The sequence below is a fragment of the Passer domesticus genome, chromosome 15 (assembly GCF_036417665.1).
Source record: "Passer domesticus isolate bPasDom1 chromosome 15, bPasDom1.hap1, whole genome shotgun sequence".
NCBI lineage: Eukaryota > Metazoa > Chordata > Aves > Passeriformes > Passeridae > Passer > Passer domesticus.
This window is the reverse complement of record NC_087488.1, coordinates 15,960,444-15,979,789: the sequence shown is the minus strand read 5'-3', so window position 1 is coordinate 15,979,789 and position 19,346 is coordinate 15,960,444. Positions and strand designations below refer to the sequence as shown.

Genomic DNA, 19,346 nt, shown 5'->3' with positions numbered 1-19,346 from the left:
GCCTTGTAGGGCTGTTGTCTGTCTCACAGGATGGTGTTTTCCCCCCTGGGTGTCCCTGGTGCAAGTGGGACCTGGCAGAGGTGGCCAGCACAGTGAGCTGGTGAGGAGCTGTGCCCTGGGGTGACCCTCAGGCTGTGCCCCAGAGGAGGTCCAGGTCCTCTCATGCACTGCTGTGTCCCCTGTGTGTCACCAGGGTTCCAGCACCTGGTGCCTGGCCCTGCATGGCCCCTGTGTCCCCACAGATGGGTGCAGGCAGCTGCAGGGACATGGCCAGCACTGCCTGGGACAGGGGACAGTGGGGTGGGAACCCTGCTCCCCACTGCTTGAGTTTGCCCAGCTCCCTTTGCTCCTGCACTGGGTCATGTCCCCATCCTGTCTGTGAAGGGATGACACAGTCCCTGTCCCTTGTCCAGGCTCAGCCAGGGCACGGGAACACCCCACCATGGGCCTGTCCCTGGCTGGCAGTGAGGAGGGGACACTCTGCACGACGGGCCCAGGGCTGCTCACTGTCACCTCTGCCAGCTTGGCGGGGGACAGGGCCCTAGGATGGCTCTGGCATCCCTGGGCACGGCCACAGCCTTCCCCACGCCTCCCCTGTGGGGCTGTCCCCACGTGCAGCAGCGCCAGTCCCAGGGCCGTGGTCACCTCCCCGTGCCAACCCGTGCAGCCCGAGGGCAGAGCCACACGCCTGACGGGCACTCTCTCTGCTCTGCCACCAAGGGTCCCGCGGGGCCGACATGAGCCCGTCCCACCTGTCACCATCGCAGGGCGGATCGGCCGCGCCAGCCCCCGCCGAGGAGATCTGGGTGCTGCGGAAACCCTTCGCAGGTACGGCGGGCACGGGGCACCTGCTGGGGCACGGGGCACCTGGCTCCAGTGGGCACGGGGCACCTGCTGGGGCACGGGGCACCTGGCTCCAGCGGGCACGGCCGCGCCGCGGGGTCCCCTGAGGGCTCGGGGCCCTGACAGCCTCTCCTCTGCGCAGGTGGTGACCGCAGCAGCCTGGGCAGCACGGGCAGCGTGGCCTCGGCGCGCAGCTCGGGGAGCGGGCAGAGCGCGGGCAGCGGGGCGCACGCCCTGCACGCCGGCTCCGAAGGCGTCAAGGTAAGGCGGCCGTGCCAGCTGCTGCTGGCTGCAGTCCTGCCTGCCCTGACCTCAGCTGGTGCTTCACCGGGTGCTGTGCACTCTCATCCTTGCCCTGTGTGTCACCAGCTGTGCTGTCACCAACAGCGGCCACCAGCGTGTCCCCTCCACCCGGCCCCTGAGTGCTGCCCCTGCAAAACATTCCACAGGTCCATCAGGGCTGCTGTGCCATGGCTGTGCTGCCACTCGCAGGGACCTCTGCACTGAGCTCTGCCCTGCCCTGCCAACGCTGCTGCCACTGGCATGGCACAGTGCCACCAGTGCACTGCTGCCACCAACATGGCACATTGTCACCAGTGCACTGCTGCCACCAACACGGCACACTGTCACCAATGCACTGCTGCCACCAACATGGCACATTGTCACCAATGCATTGCTGCCACCAACACGGCACACTGTCACCAGTGCACTGCTGCCACCAACATGGCACGCTGTCACCAATGCATTGCTGCCACCAACATGGCACACTGCCACCATGCACTGCTGCCACCAGCACCGCACACCGTGCTGCACGCTGCCCTGCCACCACTGGCACAACAGCCCTGCACTGCCCCTGGGCTGTCCCATTCCTGGCGATGGCACCCACCAGCCCACGTCCCCTGGCCCCCTGCCTGCCATGCCCGCGTGCCCCTGGGCCACAGCACGCTGCCAGCCAGGGGGGCTCAGTGCATGGGCACAGGGACCCCGCAGCCCGTGCCCGCAGCCCGGGCTGGGCATGTGCCAGGCTGGCTTTGGGGTGCGGTGGTGCCGTGGGCTCCTGCAGCCGGCAAGGCACCATCTGCTGCTCCCGCTCTCCCCGCTGCCGCCGAAATCTGCTGCAACCCTCCCTGCCCACCCTCGCCCGAGCTGGCAGCACCCGCAGCGCCCGCAGCATCCGCGGTACCCGCGACACCCGCGACACCCGCGACACGCACCCCCCGGCCCGCGGCGCCCTCCGCCCGCCTCACTCCTGCCTGCTCTCCCCCCTTGCCGGGTGTTTTTCAGCTGCTGGCAACGGTCCTTTCCCAGAAGGCTTCTGCGCAAGAGTCTGCCGTGGGCGATGGGCCGGCCAAGGCGCAGGACATCCCCGCAGGTGCGTGCTGCGGCCGCCCGGCTGCCGGAGCAGGAGGAGCCCTGGCCGTGCCGTGGATCCAGGGATTTGTCTTTTTTTTTATTGCCACGGCACCCGTCGCCAGAAGAAAAACGTGTGGGTAAAAAATGACTCTCTCGCCTTTCGGCTGCTGCCAGGCCTTCTCCTGCCTCGGTTAGTGGGGGCCCGTGGGGGGCGGGGGGCGGCGTGGGGCGGGCAGGGGGGGCACCGCTGCTCCCCGGCCCCTTCCCTTCCCTGGCCCCCCGCCAGCCCTGCTGGAGCCCGAGCGGGGTCCCCCCCCGCCACCGCCGTCCGGGGGGCTGCGGGGAGCATGGCCACGCCACCGGGGTGCCCACGCCGCGGGAGTGGCACGTGCCCGGGAGTCGGGGGGACAGACGGGACACGCACACGCGGGGGTGGGCGCGGGGGGACGCCCGGAGCCGGCCGGGCTGCGGGGAGGGAGGGGGCTGCGGGGAGGCAGAGAGACCTGGGCAGGGGGACGCGCGCAGGGGAGTGGGGTGGGCACGCGGGGAGGGGGCGCAGACGTTGCTAGGGAGAGGGGGAAACATCGCTGGAGCGATGCAGACGCGAGTGGGATGCAGACGTGAGGGAGATGCACACGGCAGAGGGATGCACATGTGAGCAGGATGCCCACGCGAGAGGGATGCGGGTGCCCGAAGGGTGCACACGCAGGGAGGATGCACGCACACACACATGCACACACACACAGAGACACACACACGGAAGATGCAGTTGCTGGTGGTGGGGGGAAGGGGCTTCTCTTGCTCATCCTGATCAGAAACATGCGGGGAAAATTTCAGGGCAGCCCTCCTTACCCTGGAGGGAGGGCACCAAGGGATGAACAGCTCGTATGAGGCTGCCTGGCGGGTGGCAAGGCCACAGGAGTGGGGCCAGAGGGTTTTGGGCATAGAGACCCCCCTGGCTGCTGCCTGGGCTCCGGGGACACTGGCTCAGGACAGGTCTGGCTGAGTCCCTCTGCCCGGGGCCGCGCTGGGTGCAGCAGCTCGCCCGCCCCTCCCCGAGGAGCAGCGCCCTGTCCGGGGCACCGCGGCTGCTCCGGGCTGCTGTGGGCTGGCTGCCGCTCTCCTGCGCCTCCCTTGGCGCTGCCAACCTGGGCTGGGGCTGTGGCATCCCGCCCAGGGCAGGGCTCGGCTCTCCCTTCCCCCAGAGCCCGGGCTGGGCAGCCCCAGCCGCGCTGACCGCTGCCCCTCCGGCAGGTTCGTCGCGGTCGCAGAGCGTGGCCAGCTCCCCCTACGCCCCCCAGCCCCCCGCCGAGCCCCAGCTGAAGAAAATGGAGCCGCCGTCAGAGGGGAAGGTGAGGGGGAGCGCCGGGTGCCGTGGGGACAGCTTTGGGGGACACGGGCAGGAGTGGCGGGTCCCCCTCCCCAGAGCTGCCCCCGTCCATCTGTCCCTCTCGCCCCAGAGCTCGGAGGCCGTGTACCAGTGGCTCTGCAAGTTCCAGCTGCAGCTCTACGCTCCCAACTTCATCAACGCCGGCTACGACATCACCACCATCAGCCGGATGACGCCGGAGGTGGGGCCGGGGGCGCTGGGAGGGGGGCACGGCCGGAGCAGGGCGGCACTGACCCCCCCTCTCTGCCCCAGGACCTCACGGCCATCGGGGTCACCAAGCCGGGCCACAGGAAGAAGATCGCCTCCGAGATCAACAACCTCAACATCCCCGAGTGGCTGCCCGAGTACAAACCGGTGAGGGCGGTGTGGGGCCAGGGGGACAGAAGCCACAGCCGTGGTGACAATGAGTCCCTTCCTGTCTTCCGGGCGGGGTGGCACTGGGCAAGGGTGGGAGCTGGCTCCGTGGTCCCAGAGCTGCCCACGTCCCCTCCTGGCAGCTCCCCAGGGAGCACCAGGCTGCTGCCAGCTGTCACCCCGGTGGATGTGGCACTGTGACACCCCTCGTGCCCCAGTGTCCCGGCACAGTGAGAGGCTTCCATGGGAGCAGGGCTGGCAGTAGCTCACGATGCTTGTGGGGCACAGGGAGAGTTCCCCGGGGCTGGGATGTCCCGGCAGGATGGGATCTCCCGTGGGTGCCTGGGGTGGCGGGGCCAGACCCTGCTGCCAGCTGCTGCTGAGCCCCGCACCCCACCCCAGGCCAACCTGGCGCTGTGGCTCTCCATGATCGGCCTGTCCCAGTACTACAAGGTGCTGGTGGAGAACGGCTACGAGAACATCGACTTCATCACCGACATCACCTGGGAGGACCTGCAGGAGATCGGCATCACCAAGCTGGGTAAGGCCCCGCGCGCGGCGCTGCCTGCGGTGGCCCCGGCGGGGACACTGACGGCGCGTGCCGCCCCCAGGCCACCAGAAGAAGCTGATGCTGGCGGTGAAGAAGCTGGCGGAGCTGCAGCGCGCTGAGCTGGGCAAGTACGAGCCGGGCACGCTGAAGAGGAAGGCGTCGGGGCCGAGCCCAGAGGTGCTGGCCATCGAGTCCCCGCCGCCGGAGCCGCCCGAGTGCCAGTCGCCCAAGATGACCACGTTCCAGGACAGCGAGCTCAGCAGCGAGCTGCAGGTGGCCATCACGGGCGAAGGCCCCGAGGAGCCCCCCGAGAAGGCGGCGAACCCCGCGGCCCCCGGGTACCGCTCGCCGCCGGCGCTGGGCGGCCGCGCCCGGCTGATGAGCAGCTCGCAGGAGCTGCTGGGGGACGGCCCGCGGGGCCCCCCGGCCGCCGCCATCTCCAAGAGCCAGGAGTACCTGGCGGAGGGGGCCGGGGAGAGCCCCCCTGCGCCGCCCAAGGAGAGCCGCCCGCCGCGGCACGGCCACCCCGTGAAGCGCGCCAGCGTGCCCCCGGTGCCCGGCAAGCCCCGGCAGCCCTTCCCGGCCTCTGCCGGGCAGCTGACTCCACCGCAGACCCCCGGCAAGGCACGACCCTCGTCCCCGCAGGGCCCGGCGGCCGCTCACGCCACCGCCAAGGTGAAGCCCACCCCGCAGCTGCTGCCGCCCGGCGAGCGCCCGGCATCGCCCCGCTCCCTGCCCCAGTCGCCCACGCACCGCGGCTTCGCCTACGTGCTGCCGCAGCCCGCCGAGGGCGAGCCGGCGCCGCCGGGCGTGCCCGTGCTGCCCGTCTCGGTGCCCGTGCTGTGCCTGCCGCCGGCGGGCGAGGGCGAGGAGGAGCCGGGCAGGCCGAAGAAGCGGGCGCACAGCCTGAACCGCTACGCCGCCTCCGACAGCGAGCAGGAGCGGGACGAGCTGCTGGTGCCCGACGCGGGGCCCTACGCCACCGTGCAGCGCCGCGTGGGCCGCAGCCACTCGGTGCGGGCACCCGCCGGCGGCGACAAGAACGTCAACCGCAGCCAGTCCTTCGCCGTCCGCCCCAAGAAGAAGGGACCCCCGCCGCCCCCTCCCAAGCGCTCCAGCTCCGCCATCTCCAGCGCCGGCATGGCCGAGGACTTCCCCAAGGAGGGTGAGGGCGAGGCGGCCGTCGCAGCCCCGAGCGCTGAGGGCGAGGGGCGCCGGGAGCAGCGGCGGGCGAGCGACCTGGGCGGCAGCGTGGACACGGGCAGCGCCGGCAGCGTGCGCAGCATCGCGGCCATGCTGGAGATGTCCTCCATCGGCGGCGGGGCCCGCGCCCTGGCGCTGCAGAAGCCGCACGTGGCAGCCGGGCCGGCGCCGGTACCGGCCAAGGCGCCCGAGGGATACTACCTACAGCCCGGGCCGCCCCCGGGCAGCCCCGACCGCGCCCGCGTGGCCACCGTCCTGGCCACCGTCAAGCACAAGGAGGCCATCGGGCTGGACGGGGAGGTGGTGAACCGGCGCCGGACCATCAGCGGCCCCGTCACCGGGCTGGTGGCAGCCGCCCGCCGCGAGCGCGCCGACAGCGTGCGGTCGGAGGCGGCCGCCGACGGCCCCGGCGAGCGGCTGCGGGTGGAGCGCGGCGGCTCCCCCGACGGCATCCCGTTCGCCGAGGACGGCACCCTGACCATCAAGCAGCGGCCGCGGCCCCTGGGGCCGGCCCGCGGCGAGGCGGGCGAGGGGCTGTCCCCGGCCCACCGCCACGGCGACCTGGCCAAGGTGGAGGCCAGCGCCACGCTCAAGCGGCGGATCCGGGCCAGGCAGAGCCAGCAGGACGGCGTGCGCTTCGTCCTCACCGAGTCCGACACCGTCAAGCGCCGGCCCAAAGCCAAGGACAAGGAGCCGGCGCTGGAGCCGGCGGCGCTGGCCGTGTACCAGAACGGCACCGGCACCGTGAAGCGGCGGCCGGCCTCGGAGCTGAGCGGGGCCGAGCCGCCGCCCACCCCGCCGCCCGCCGCCCGCCCCGACGGCCCCGAGCTCGTCCCGCCGCCCGCCGAGCCCAAGAAGCCCTTCAAGCCGCCGGTGTCCCCCAAGCCCGTGCTGACGCAGCCGCCTCAGAAGATGCCTGGGCCGCCGGTGCCCGTCCCCAAAAAGGTGCCCATCCCAAGCCCCGGCAGCCCAGGTAGGTGCCCCGGCAGCCCGCCGGGACGGGCGCTCCGCGGGGCGGACGCCGGGGGTCCCAGCCGGCCCCGCCGCCCTCCTGCCCCTCTCCCTTCTCTCCGCAGAGGTGAAGCGGGTCCATGGCACGCCGCCGCCGGTGTCCCCCAAGCCCACGCCGCCCCCCACGGCGCCCAAGCCCCCCAAGCCCCACGCCGCCATCCAGTCGGTGAGCGCCAGCTCCACGCCGGCCCCGTCGCCAGCCCGGCAGCTGAGCCCCGCGGCCAAGCCCTCCAGCACGCCGCCCTCGCTCTGCTCCAGCCCCGCCAAGCCCCTGTCGCCCGGCGCGCAGCCCCAGCAGGTGCCGGTGAAGCCGCCCCGCTCCACCATCGCCAGCCCGTCCGTGGACGCTGCCGGCCCCGAGCTGGCGCAGCAGAAGCTGGAGGAGACGAGCGCGTCCCTGGCAGCCGCGCTGCAGGCGGTGGAGGAGAAGATCAAGCAGGAGGACAGTCAGGCGGCAGAGTAAGGGGCTGCAGGGGTGGGTGGGGGTCTCGGGAGGGTGTGAGGCGACTCGGTGCCCCCGAGCACGGGAGGCCAAAAGGACCATGCACGGGGGTCAGGTGTGACACCACAGTGGGAGTGGGATGGTGCTTGGGGACACTGGTGGAGCACCAGGGGACCCTGGCTGGAACCGCCCTGGGGAGGTGACACTGAAGGACATCTCGCTGGAGCAGTATGGGCAGGGGGACCTAGGCCTGTGGGTGCCCTGGGGCCTGTCTTGCAGAGGGGACACTGGGGACGTGGAGCTAGAACACTGTCCCAGTTCACCGGGGACATGGAGCTAGAACACTGTCCCAGTTCACCGGGGACACAGTGCTGGGCACCGCAGCGCAAAGGGGCAGGAGTGCCATGCCATGGGGCCCTGGGGCTGTGCCGTGTCCCTGTCCCTGCCTGCCCTGACCCGTCCCTGTCGGTCCCCAGCTCGGCCGTGGAGTCGAAGAGCACCGTGAGCATCCTGGACGACATCGGCAGCATGTTCGACGACCTGGCGGACCAGCTGGATGCCATGCTGGAGTGAGGGGCGCCAGGGCCCCGAGAACCTCAGGGCTTACGTGGGCACAAGGGCACAACGATCCACGACCCCCCGGCCCCGCCGCCCTCCCCCCGTCCCCTTTGTACAGCCGTCCCCTCCCGGACATCCCGTCCCTCGGGGTTTGCACAAAGAAGAAGATACCTCAGGATTGTGCTCACGGACTCGGCGCCGGCTCCGGCAGGACTCCCTTTTGCAGAAGCAAAAAAAAAACAACAAAAAAACAAAAACCACAGAAATAAAACCCAACAGAAGAAACAAAGCAACACGCTCCGGGCCGGGGCTCCGGGGGGCTCCCGAGTGACCCGTCCGGTGGCCGCCCGTGCCCTGCCAGCCGCGGGTCACCGCCACCCGAATGTAGCACAAGCCCTGCCCGGCGGTGGCTCCGCCAGCCGCGTGTCACCCATGGCGTTTGCTGGTGGCGGGGCCGGGCGGGCAAACGCACTTGGGTTTCTTTGCTCCGTTTTTAATTTTGATTTTTAAACTTTGTTTTCTTTCTCGGTCGGCGTTGGCGGGGGGCGGGCAAGGCTGGCGGTGGCCCTGGGGGCAGCGGGACGTGCCCCTGCCCGGCCCCTCCCCGCCTGGGGACAGGACGGTGATAAGCTATAAAATAAAAAGTATTAATTTATTGGAGGGGAAAAAAAAATAATAAAAAAAAAAGATATAAAGCAGATTTCCCCCTATCCCAAAATAATAAAAAAGAAATAAACTTTAACAAATATATATTTAAAAGATTTAAAAATATTAGCAATTATATATAAAGCAGTTTAAAAGAAATCAAGAGAAAACTGGATTTTAGCTTGAGAAAAACTATTAGATTATACTAAGCTGTGTGTCTTGTGGCAAACTCATTCTAAGAGTAGCACAATATTTACCTTTTCTCTGGGTGGAAGGTACGTGCGAGCGGTTCTGGTCGGGTTTTCCGTTGGGATTCAGTGTCGCGTCTTTCTTTTTCCACCGTTCCGAACTCAAAGGATGTGCCTTGTTTTATGGAGGTTTTCGTTAATTCCTACGCTGGAGGTGTTTCATTTCTTTTGGAGTGTCTTCGGGGTTTGGTTTGGTTCCTTTTGTTGCTTTTGCTGTGGTCTGTGTCGGGGTGCGTGTGGGTGTGCGTGGGTGTGCACGCGGGTGCGTGTGCCCGGCGCGTCCCGCGGGATGCGCCGCTGTAAATTCCTGTACAAACTGGAGTTGGAGTCTGGTTCAGTCGCTTGAGTCCTGATGAATGCATTTTTTGCTTGTGGTTTCCAAACAAAAGTGTTGCTGTTCCTTTCTTTCTCTCGAGACGTGGAGTGGTCTCTCCCTCCTTCCCTCTCCCTCCCTGCCCTGTCTCCCCTGTCTCTCCTGTTGTGGTCGCTGATCCAGATGTGTTTGGCACAACTTTGAAATTTCTTTTGGAAAAAAAAAAACCAACAAAACACAAAAAAAAAAAACCTTTAAAAATAATTTAAAAAAATAAATAAATCACCCGCCTGAAAATATCTGTTGAAAAGAAAAAAAATATGTATCTAAAAAAAAAAAAAATCCATAAAGTTCTACATGATGGATATATACATATATATATTTTTTATGATTAAGTTATGGACTCTGTATCGTATCCCATCTGTCCAGCTCTGCATCTTGGTGCTGCTCCCTGCTCTTCTGTGCTTAGATTTCACCTCTACTCGTCTTTATTCTTCCTATTCTGAATTGTAGATGGCTCGTGGTGCTGTGAAGACGTTTGCTCCTATACCAAGTCTGGCAACAAATATTTAAACAAAAATAAAAAAATAAAACCCCTGCCGGGCTGCCACCACTGTTTGTGTCCCCAAGCCCTCCCGAGTCCTCGTGTTTTGCTGGGTGTTTGTGCTGCACAGTCTGTGGGCACCCCTGGGTGCCTCTGTGGGTGCTGGGGCTGGCTGGGACTGTCCCCCATGGAATGTAGGGCCCAGACACTGCAATTTTCACCCCACGGGGCCAGTGCTGGCTGCTGGCTCCCTGCAATAACTCACACCGGGCAGGAACAACTCTTTCTGCTTTTATTGTCAATGAAGAAATAATCAAATCTATATTACAATCTTAAAAACAGTAGAAAATGTGAGTAAAAATGCAACGGAGGCTTTTTGTCTTTAATGTGGAGACCATTATTACAGGGTGGTGAACAATGGGCTTGTGGAACTTGATTTGAGAACTAGCTGTGGCATAAAAATCGTACCTGGCTACTCAAGGAAACACCTCTTCCCACATGGATCGGCCTTGGCAGTAAAATTAAATATCAGAGACAGAAAGGGGTCGGGTGCCCACCCAGGGTACAGCCTAAAGCTCAGTCCTGCCACGGAGAGGGCCCAGCCTGTCCCCACCAGGACACACGGATCTGTCCAGTCCTGGTGCTGGCCACGGGCTGTGCTGGCCTGGCCCCGAGGCCCAGTGTCACCCCGGCCCCAGCCGGGGGGTGCCCCCAGCTGGGGTGGCACAGGCAGAGGAGGGCACTGGCACTGGAACAGCTTCCTCTTTTCCAATCACCTGGGGCAGAGCTGAGGGAACACCTGGAGTGTCCGTGGGGCAGAGGTGCCCGCCAAGGGCAGCAGCAGCAGGCAGTGTCGGTGCAGGAGGAGCTGCAGCAGTCCTTTCAGTGGTGTGGTCACCCACAGGCCGATGGAGGGAGAGTTTTTGGTCTTTCAGTGTGCAGGACTCGTGTGACGCTCTCGTTAGCACGTCCAGACCTGTGGGCAGACGATGGCACCGCAGGCAGTGACTCCTGAGCAGCCCTGTGGGCTCCTCCTCATCCCCCAGTTCCCCTCTGCACTGCCAGCATCCACAACACTGTCAGGACAGAAACCTCCCGCCCGTGGAGAACCTCCCCTTGTTTCAAAGAATCCCAGAATCACTAAGGCTGGAAATGACCTCCAAGACTATCAAATCCAACCTGTGACTGATCCCAGCCCGAAGCACCGAGTGCCACATCCAGAAATCCCCTCCAGGGATGAGGACTTCACCACCTCCCTGGACAGCCCCTTCCTTAGCAGCCCCTTCCATGAAGAGATTCTTCCTGATGTCCAACCTGAACCTCCCCTGGCCCAGTTTGAGGTTACATCCTCTTGTCTGCTCACTTGCTCCCTGGGAGCAGAGCTCAACCCTCACCTGGCTCCACCCTGCTGCCACTCTGACTCCTAACCCATTTAATGCCCCAGTTCCAGCACTGGATGTGCAGGAGAAGCCTGGGCAGACCCACCTTTACAGTGCTGTCCACGGCGCCGGAGAAGAGGCGGCCGCGGGACACGGCCAGCGCGGTGACACTGCCCTGGTGGCGCAGCAGGGTCTGGGTGCAGATCATGTTGTCCATGCTCCACACCTGCGGGGACACGGGCAGCGTGAGTGAGCGCAGCCCGGAGCACCGGGGATGCCGCGTGTCACGGGTGACACACGGCACCGGGGATGCCGCGTGTCACGGGTGACACGGGTGACACACAGCACCGGGGATGCTGTGTGTCACGGGTGACACACGGAGGTCCCTGGGGTCCCCCGCCCTTCCCTCGGGCTCCTGGGCTGTCCCAGGCTCCAGCCAGCCCCTGCTCACCCTGAGCGAGCGGTCGTAGGAGGCGCTGAAGACTTTGGTTTGGTCGGGCGTGGAGATGACGGCGAGGGCGTAGACTGTCCCCACGTGCCCCGTCAGCGTGCGCACCTGCTCCTTGGTCTCGATGTCCCACACCTGTGGGGACAGCTGGGCTTGGGTATCACGCTGTGCTGGGGCCACCCAGCTCTGCCCCGAGAGCTGTTCCTGCCCCCACGCACAGTGCCAGCGGGTGCTGTGCCCAGGGGACAGCCAGAGCCAAGTGCTGTGCCCGAGGGACAGGCAGAGGCAGGTGCTGTGCCCAGGGGACAGCCAGAGGCAGGTGCTGTGCCGAGGGAGAGCCAGAACCAGGTGCTGTGCCCGAGGGTATGGGCAGGGCCAGGTGCTGTGCCTGAGCAGACAGCCCGAGGCAGGTGCTGTGCCCAGGAGACAGCCAGAACCAGGTGCTGTGCCCGAGGTACAGCCAGAGGCAGGTGCTGTGCCCAGGGGCCTGCCCGAGGCAGGTGCCCACCCCCAGCCCTGCCCTGCCAGGCCAGCAGCCCAGCCCGTACGTGGATGAGGTTCTCGTAGGTGCCGCACACGATGTGGTGGTTGGTCACGGCGATGGAGTACACGCTGCCTCCCGACGTCTGCAGCACGTGCACACACTCCAGGTTCCGGATGTCCCAGATCTGAGAGGGATGGAGCAGAGGCAGGATCAGACCTTTCTCCTCAGGGGAGAGCCCTTGCAGCCATTCTGCCACGCACAGTCAGCCTGGCTCCCCGTGGGCCCAGACCACACCTTCAGGGACAAACCTATCCAGCTGGGAATGCTCAGCACCAAAGAGCAAATCCCTGTTATCTTATTTAGCTGCCCAACTTATATCCAGGCTGGAAACATTGTGTGGAGATTTCACACCCTTTGTGTGTGACTGCACACATGTGCACACACAGCCCAGTCCTTGACAGCACTAAAACCCAACGCAGACAAATTAACAGAGATTCATTAACACTGAGAAGGGCAACTTCCAGTTTTCCTGCATTCCCCAGATGCTGAGAGGTGACCTATTCATGAGAACCTGAGCCAGCACAGAGGAGGGGAACCCTCACACGGATTTATGGCAGCTCTGCAGCCAGCCAGTGACCTTGCCCCGTTATCAGCAGGAGTGTCAGTGCAGATAAGGCTGGGGCAGCCTCCAGGCGCCACGGCTGAGGCCCCAGTTTGTCCCAGTGAGCCTCCCCAGCAGCTGCCGAGGCCCAGCCTGAGGAGATGGAATCAGCACAGGAAAACCCCACGTGTCAGCAGTGCTCACATCCCAGCAGCTGCCCCTGGTGCTGCTGCCCCAGTGCAGAGCACAGAGGGGAACACGAGAGGGGCTCAGGGTGTCACCAGGGCCCACCTTGATGGTCTGGTAAGATCCACTGTAGAGATAGTTCTGGGAAGCCACCAGCGCTCGAACCCAGTGGTTGAGACCTGTCAGCTCCTTCTTCAGCTTGAGCTCAGTGCCCACAATATCCCAGACCTGTGGAGACAGGGGGAGGAAGCTCAGTGGGGCTGGGCAGGGTGGACAGCAGTGCCCACCCTCCCTGCCCTCACAGCTCTTGAGGGGATCCTTGTGCCAGCTCTCCTGCCTGATGGGAATTGCCTCGCCACTGACTTGCTGATAAAACCCAGAAGTGCTGAGCAAGCACATTCCCCGGGGGAGCCAGCCTGGAGCCTGCATTCTTGCTGGCAGAGACCCTTCCCTAGCACAGCCTAAACCACAGCTGCAGCAAGGAACTGCCCTGCACTTCCACAGAGCTCCCACCCCTGGCACACAGGGATGGCAGATCTCACTTCCCCCACTCTGAGCCTGCCTGGCTCATGGGCAGGAAGTGGCCAGGGATGACAAACCCAAATTCTCCTTGTGTTGTGTGGCTGCTCCAGCCCTGAGCCCTCTCCAGAGCTGAACCACTCCAGGCCCCAGATGAAGAAAAGAGCACAGTCCTCTTACAGATGGACGGGCCCATAAGCTGTCTCACCAGGAGCTGGAAGCAGAACCACAGGAACCTAGCCAAGGCTTTAAAGGGCAGCCTGAAAAGCTGCTCCTGATTTCTGCATGTTTTAGGTACAGAATGCAGACTCAAGATCCTTTGGAAGCAGTTTCAAAACAGACAGCTTGAATCTCCAGCCAGTTCTGGAGCCCAGGCACAATTCCCAATGGTCTGGGCAGGTCTGTTGGGGGCCTGAGGACACACACACACACGCTCAGGAACTGCCAGGATGCTCCAGCTGCAGCCTCAGGTTTAGAGCTGGGAGATATACAATGTTTTTGCAGCCAGAGAACAGCTTTCCCTTGAGCACAGAGCATGGGCTAAACCTCTGCAGTGCTGGCTGCTCTGTGGCTCAGGAGACCTTAGCAACAAGGTCACCTACAGGTCAAAATGCCACTTCCTTCCTCTTTGGACACTTCTGCCTGAGAGTTTGTACCCCTGGTCCCCAGGAGCCCTGGAGCTGCACCTTGATGGCTTTGAGGGAGCCACTGAAGAGCATGTTGTGTGAGGAGACCAAAGTGCAAACAGGATTGTCGTGTGCTCGGATCGTGTTCACCTTCTGCAGGTTTTGAATATCCCAGACCTGCAAACAAGAGTCATGGAATGGCTTAGCTGGGAAAAGATCAAATCCAGCACTGTGAAAACCACCAAAGCAGAGCACCCATGAGAGGCTTGGCAGGCCACCCTGCCCCAGCCCAGAGCACAACCCCCTGCAGGAGCTGAGAGGGGGAAATGCAGCCTGCAGGAAGCCCCGAGCCCACCCCAGGGGTGGATCCAGCACAGGAGGGGCATCAGTGCCCCCTGGCACAGGAGGGGCAGCCCCTGCTGCTGTTGTACTCACGATGATAGTGCAGTCAGCAGAGCCACTGTACAGCTTGTTCCTGCAATGACACAAAGGGGGTCACCGAGGGACAGTGCCATGGCAGGTGTCACCTCCTCCCCAGGCCCTGGGGACAGGAGCTGTGCCATGGCAGGTGTCACCTCCTCCCCAGGCCCTGGGCACAGGAGCTGTGCCATGGCAGGGTGGCACCCAGCCCCTCCCCAGGCCCTGGGGACAGGAGCTGTGCCATGGCAGGTGTCACCTCCTCCCCAGGCCCTGGGCACAGGAGCTGTGCCATGGCAGGTGTCACCTCCTCCCCAGGCTCTGGGGACAGGAGCTGTGCCATGGCAGGTGTCACCTCCTCCCCAGGCCCTGGGGACAGGAGCTGTGCCATGGCAGGTGTCACCTCCTCCCAGGCCCTGGGGACAGGAGCTGTGCCATGGCAGGTGTCACCCAGCCCCTCCCCAGGCCCTGGGGACAGGAGCTGTGCCATGGCAGGTGTCACCTCCTCCCCAGGCCCTGGGGACAGGAGCTGTGCCATGGCAGGTGTCACCTCCTCCCAGGCCCTGGGGACAGGAGCTGTGCCATGGCAGGTGTCACCTCCTCCCCAGGCCCTGGGGACAGGAGCTGTGCCATGGCAGGTGTCACCTCCTCCCCAGGCCCTGGGGACAGGAGCTGTGCCATGGCAGGTGTCACCTCCTCCCCAGGCCCTGGGGACAGGAGCTGTGCCATGGCAGGTGTCACCTCCTCCCCAGGCCCTGGGCACAGGAGCTGTGCCATGGCAGGTGTCACCTCCTCCCCAGGCCCTGGACACAGGAGCTGTGCCATGGCAGGTGTCACCTCCTCCCCAGGCCCTGGGGACAGGAGCTGCAGCCCTCGCTGGGCCAAGGCTGTGCACAGCCACCCAGGGCAGGCCCAGCTCCTGTGGCAGGCCAGCGTGGACTGGCCCTTGGAGCAGGGAGCCAAGCACCCTGCTGGTGACAGGGGAGGAAACCAGGACACGGGGCAGACCAGACAGACACACTCTTTGTTCATTTTTCCAGAGCAAGGAGGCAAGATGCGCCTCTTTGCTCAATCTGGCACATGCAGGACAGAGGATGGGAATTGTGAGGGCATGCTCAGGGCCCCCAGGGTGTCCCCACTCTCCCCAAGGACAGGTGCCCCTCCTCACTCACCCCTGGATGCAGAGAGCCAGCACAATTCCATCGTGACCCTCCAGGGTCTTTTGGCACTTGTATGTGGTGCAGGTGTCCCACACCTAACAGAAAGCACAGGGCAGAGGCTGCAGCCTGGGCAGGATGCCAGCACCCAGAGGAGGAACAGGCTGCCTGTCCCCTGGGCACTGCCTGCCAGCCCTGGGCACTGCCTGTCCCCTGGGCACTGCCTGCCAGCCCTGGGCACTGCCTGTCCCCTGGGCACTGCCTGCCAGCCCTGGGCACTGCCTGTCCCCTGGGCACTGCCAGCCCTGTCCCCTGGGCACTGCCTGTCCCCTGGGCACTGCCTGCCAGCCCTGGGCACTGCCTGTCCCCTGGGCACTGGCAGCCCTGGGCACTGCCTGTCCCCTGGGCACTGCCTGCCAGCCCTGGGCACTGCCTGTCCCCTGGGCACTGCCTGTCCCCTGGGCACTGCCAGCCCTGGGCACTGCCAGCCCTGTCCCCTGGGCACTGCCTGCCAGCCCTGGGCACTGCCTGTCCCCTGGGCACTGCCAGCCCTGTCCCCTGGGCACTGCCTGTCCCCTGGGCACTGCCTGCCAGCCCTGGGCACTGCCAGCCCTGGGCACTGCCTGTCCCCTGGGCACTGCCAGCCCTGTGCACTGCCTGTCCCCTGGGCACTGCCTGTCCCCTGGGCACTGCCAGCCCTGTCCCCTGGGCTAACAAAGGCAATGCAGGGCAGAGGGTCAGGCTGCAGCTAGCACAGGCAGCAGCTGCTGCAGCTCTGCTCCCTCAGCCCAGGCCAGCACAGCCCCCCAGACACAGGAGCAGCTCTCGGGCTCCTGCTGCAGCAGTGCCCACCCATCCCAGGGCTCCAGAGGCACAGCTCAGCTCCCCTGCCACTGCAGAGGCTTCCCCTGAGCACACAGGGCTCTCTCAAGAGGAACGTGGAACGTGGTGCCCACAGAGGAGAAATCTGCTTTCCTTCCCTAATCTACAGCAATACCCATTTCCTTCCACGTGGCTCTACAGCCAAGGAAACTGAAGCACAGCTCTGCTCCTGGCAGGGCTAGCTGTGGCAGCTCTGGGGTCCCCAGCCTGGCCAGCAGCCACCAGCAGCCACCACGGGGACACTGGGAAGGGCTGCTGAGGCTGCACGGGGCAGTGCTGTCAGCCTGAGTTACTGAAAACAGGACAAAGAAAAACAAACAGGCCATAAAATAGGAAAGGACACTTTGGATCAGGGACAAATGTTTTGTTCTAAGATGACTTTTTCTAACAAAGGAACATAAAATCAGAAGCTGAAATAGTCCTGAATACCCTAAAAGCCACATAAAGCAAACCCAGCAGCTGCAGGAATGAGATTCTCATCAGGGCCTTGCAAAGATCTCCGCTTGTCTCTCAATTTCACTAGCACATAATGTTTCCTTGCAGAGAATTTTGTCCAACTATAATCACAAAGAATCATTTGATTCTTTGGAGGAAACTTTAGGAAGCAACATCCACCCACCCTACAAATGAACTCAGCTTCTGTTCCACGTGCAAATGCAGAAGGTGCGTGGAAGAGGGAAGCTCTTACCTTAATGGTTTTGTCTGAGGAGCCACTGAAGAGCAGGTCTCCTATGGAGTACACACACAGACACCACACGGGGCCCTGGTGGCCCACAAAGGTCCCCTTGCACTTGAAGATCTGCTGAGGATCGTAGGCTGCAGAAAGGAGAGGCAGGTGAGGAGGGAGGGAGGGCAGTGCTGCTGCTTGCAGAGCTGTGACAGCAGCCAGGAGGGCTCCCCACACCCAGCCCCTGGCAAAGGGATACTCACATCCAAGGATGCCCATGTTGAGCCGAGCATTGATGTGGGAGAGCTCATCCTGAAAAACACAACAAGCTGTGTGAGCAGTGCAGCCACCCAGGCCAGCCTGGACATGGCCTCAGGACTGTCCCCTCCACTGCTGAACCCCTCTTGTCTTCTTGACTCCCACAGGGCCCTTCCCCAGTGGCAAACATCCTCTGACCAGAGGTCTGTGCTCTGCTCTGTGACTGCCACATCCCTCTGCCACCTCCCTCCAGAGGCCACAGGGCTCTGACAGCACCTCAGACCTGCACTAAACTCTCAGTATCAGAGAGGCCCAGAACTACCTCTCACAATACACTGTCCTCACGCTGCAGCTCACCAGACTGCTTGGATCTGCTTGGATCTGCTTATCTCCCTGCTTTCTGCAGGCAGGGAGCAGGGGACAATGCCCCTGTAAAAGGGCCAGGCTTTGGAGCAGAAGGCTGTCCCCAAAGCCTCCTCCAGGGCAGGAGAAGCCAGGCAGGGGCAGAGCCAGGTATCTCCAGGGTCCTCACGTTCAGCATGGAGGCGTCCCTGCGGAATTCCATCAGGTCCTCGCTCAGCTTGCTCTGGTTCTCATCCAGCACATCTGTGAGAGAGGGACAGGCCCACGGTCACTGCAGAGCCACTGGGGGCATCCCAGGGAGCAGGCAGAGGGCACCCACTGCCCCCCAAGCCCGGAACACACTGCTGCCATCAGCAGGGAGAGCAACCCTGCAAGGCACCACCCAAGAGCTGCCCTGCCCCTGCAGCTCTGACCCAGAGCTCGTCTGGTGCACACCCACCAAACTTCAGCTCCAGGTTCTTCTCCAGCTGGTCGATTTTCTCGGAGAGCTTCCCCAGCATGGAGCGCAGGAAGGCGATCTCCTGGTCCTTCTGGGCCATGGCCACCTGCATCTCGTGGAAGCGATCGTCCGTCTGCTGCAGGAACTCCTTCAGCCCCTCGAACTTGCACGTCTCCAGGTGGGTCTCGTAGGTGTCCTGGTTTCCTATGAAGGCACACCTGAGGGGAAGGCAGATGCTGGCTGCAGCAGGGCTCACCTGGAGCCTCCTTGCTCAGCTGTCTCCTCAGGGGAGCTCCCAGTGTGTGGGTCAACAGCTGTCCTGCTCCTCCTGCCAGCAGCAGGGATTCTGTGGTTCATGATCCTTCAAAGGGTGGACTTGATCATCGTGGAGGTCCTTTCCAATTTTAATGATTCTTTGATCCTGCTGGGAGAGGCCACTGCAGGACAAGAGGCCAAGCAGCTCCCATTCTTCCAGCCAGGGCACTGGCCCCAAACTGGACTGTCTGTCTGGGAAGTTGCAAGGAAAAGCAGATCTTGGGCAGGAGACAGAGGGTGGTGTCAGTTTGTTGTGTTCACCAGGAGCCATCAAAACCAGTGGAAAAAACTGCAGCTGACCTCAGGACCTGCAGCATGGCACAGTCAGGGCTGCTCTGCCAGGACCTGCTTTACTCTGCCTCTGCCAAGACATGGCTTAGGACCATGGAATCATAGAATTGTAGGAGTTGGAAAAGGTCTCTAAGACCACTGAGTCCACTCGTTCCCCCAAGGCCACCACTAAGCCACGTCCCCACGTGCCACACCTACGTGGCATTTAAATCCCTCAGGGATGGGCACTCCACCACTGCAAGGACTTTCTGTGAACCCTTTTGCTGCACCAGTAAACCCAAGCAGGGGCTGCCCTGGGGCTCGGGTGACAGGGAACCCTCTGAGGAGGATCAGCACCTCCCTTGCCTGGGACAAGGCCTGGTTGGCAAGACACAGCCATGGTGCTCAAATTACTCTTGTCCTCACCCCCTCTCTTCATGCTCTGACTGTCCTCCAGCTCTCTGCCTGTGCCTTCACCCTCCTCCTCACTGTGACCTGCCTGTCCCCACCCCGAGGCTCTGGGGCTGCCTCCTGCAGCCCCTGTAACCCCCAGCTCAGCCTCAGGCCAATGCACAGCCCTGGCAGAGCTGCTCAGAGCCTCGGGGCCACCCCAGGCTGCAGCAGCCAAAAAGCAGCTCAGTAATGAGCTCGGTGCAGTTCCCCACCCAAAAGCATCGGCTCCTTACCCGTATTTGGAGTGGGGACACTTGATGTGCTCACACTCCTTCAGGTGAGCCTCCAGGTTCATTTTGAGGAGGGGAGGGCAGCTGGGGTTGTTGGGGCAGCGCACGGGCCTGTAGTCACAGCTGCTCTCATGATCCCTGGCCAGGGGAGAAGCAAAGGCAGGGAAAATCAGCAATGAGCAAAAATTATTGGGAACA

General features: G+C 63.5%; 2 protein-coding genes across 6 annotated transcripts in view; one reads left to right on the top strand and one right to left on the bottom strand.

Moving 5' to 3' along the window:
• The window catches only part of CASKIN1 (CASK interacting protein 1), a 31,702-nt gene extending 22,195 nt beyond the window's left edge, over window positions 1–9,507 (top strand). For both annotated transcript variants that reach the window (XM_064390799.1, XM_064390801.1), the window contains 10 exons: window positions 721–828; window positions 986–1,104; window positions 2,128–2,215; window positions 3,451–3,548; window positions 3,657–3,767; window positions 3,839–3,940; window positions 4,343–4,481; window positions 4,552–6,666; window positions 6,770–7,163; window positions 7,623–9,507. In XM_064390799.1, coding sequence (XP_064246869.1) covers window positions 721–828; window positions 986–1,104; window positions 2,128–2,215; window positions 3,451–3,548; window positions 3,657–3,767; window positions 3,839–3,940; window positions 4,343–4,481; window positions 4,552–6,666; window positions 6,770–7,163; window positions 7,623–7,719 — 3,371 coding nt within the window. In that variant the 3' untranslated portion in view covers window positions 7,720–9,507. The remainder of the gene's footprint in view (window positions 1–720; window positions 829–985; window positions 1,105–2,127; window positions 2,216–3,450; window positions 3,549–3,656; window positions 3,768–3,838; window positions 3,941–4,342; window positions 4,482–4,551; window positions 6,667–6,769; window positions 7,164–7,622) is intronic.
• A 224-nt stretch (window positions 9,508–9,731) lies between these two features.
• TRAF7 (TNF receptor associated factor 7) overlaps window positions 9,732–19,346 on the bottom strand; it is a 29,546-nt gene continuing 19,931 nt past the window's right edge. For all 4 annotated transcript variants that reach the window (XM_064390802.1, XM_064390803.1, XM_064390804.1 and 1 more), the window contains 13 exons: window positions 19,152–19,286; window positions 17,881–18,098; window positions 17,611–17,684; window positions 17,084–17,132; window positions 16,842–16,969; window positions 15,287–15,369; window positions 14,133–14,172; window positions 13,758–13,874; window positions 12,658–12,780; window positions 11,830–11,949; window positions 11,285–11,416; window positions 10,940–11,059; window positions 9,732–10,430 (listed from right to left, as the gene is read on the bottom strand). In XM_064390802.1, the coding sequence (XP_064246872.1) occupies window positions 10,416–10,430; window positions 10,940–11,059; window positions 11,285–11,416; window positions 11,830–11,949; window positions 12,658–12,780; window positions 13,758–13,874; window positions 14,133–14,172; window positions 15,287–15,369; window positions 16,842–16,969; window positions 17,084–17,132; window positions 17,611–17,684; window positions 17,881–18,098; window positions 19,152–19,286 (1,354 nt within the window). In that variant the 3' untranslated portion in view covers window positions 9,732–10,415. The remainder of the gene's footprint in view (window positions 10,431–10,939; window positions 11,060–11,284; window positions 11,417–11,829; window positions 11,950–12,657; window positions 12,781–13,757; window positions 13,875–14,132; window positions 14,173–15,286; window positions 15,370–16,841; window positions 16,970–17,083; window positions 17,133–17,610; window positions 17,685–17,880; window positions 18,099–19,151; window positions 19,287–19,346) is intronic.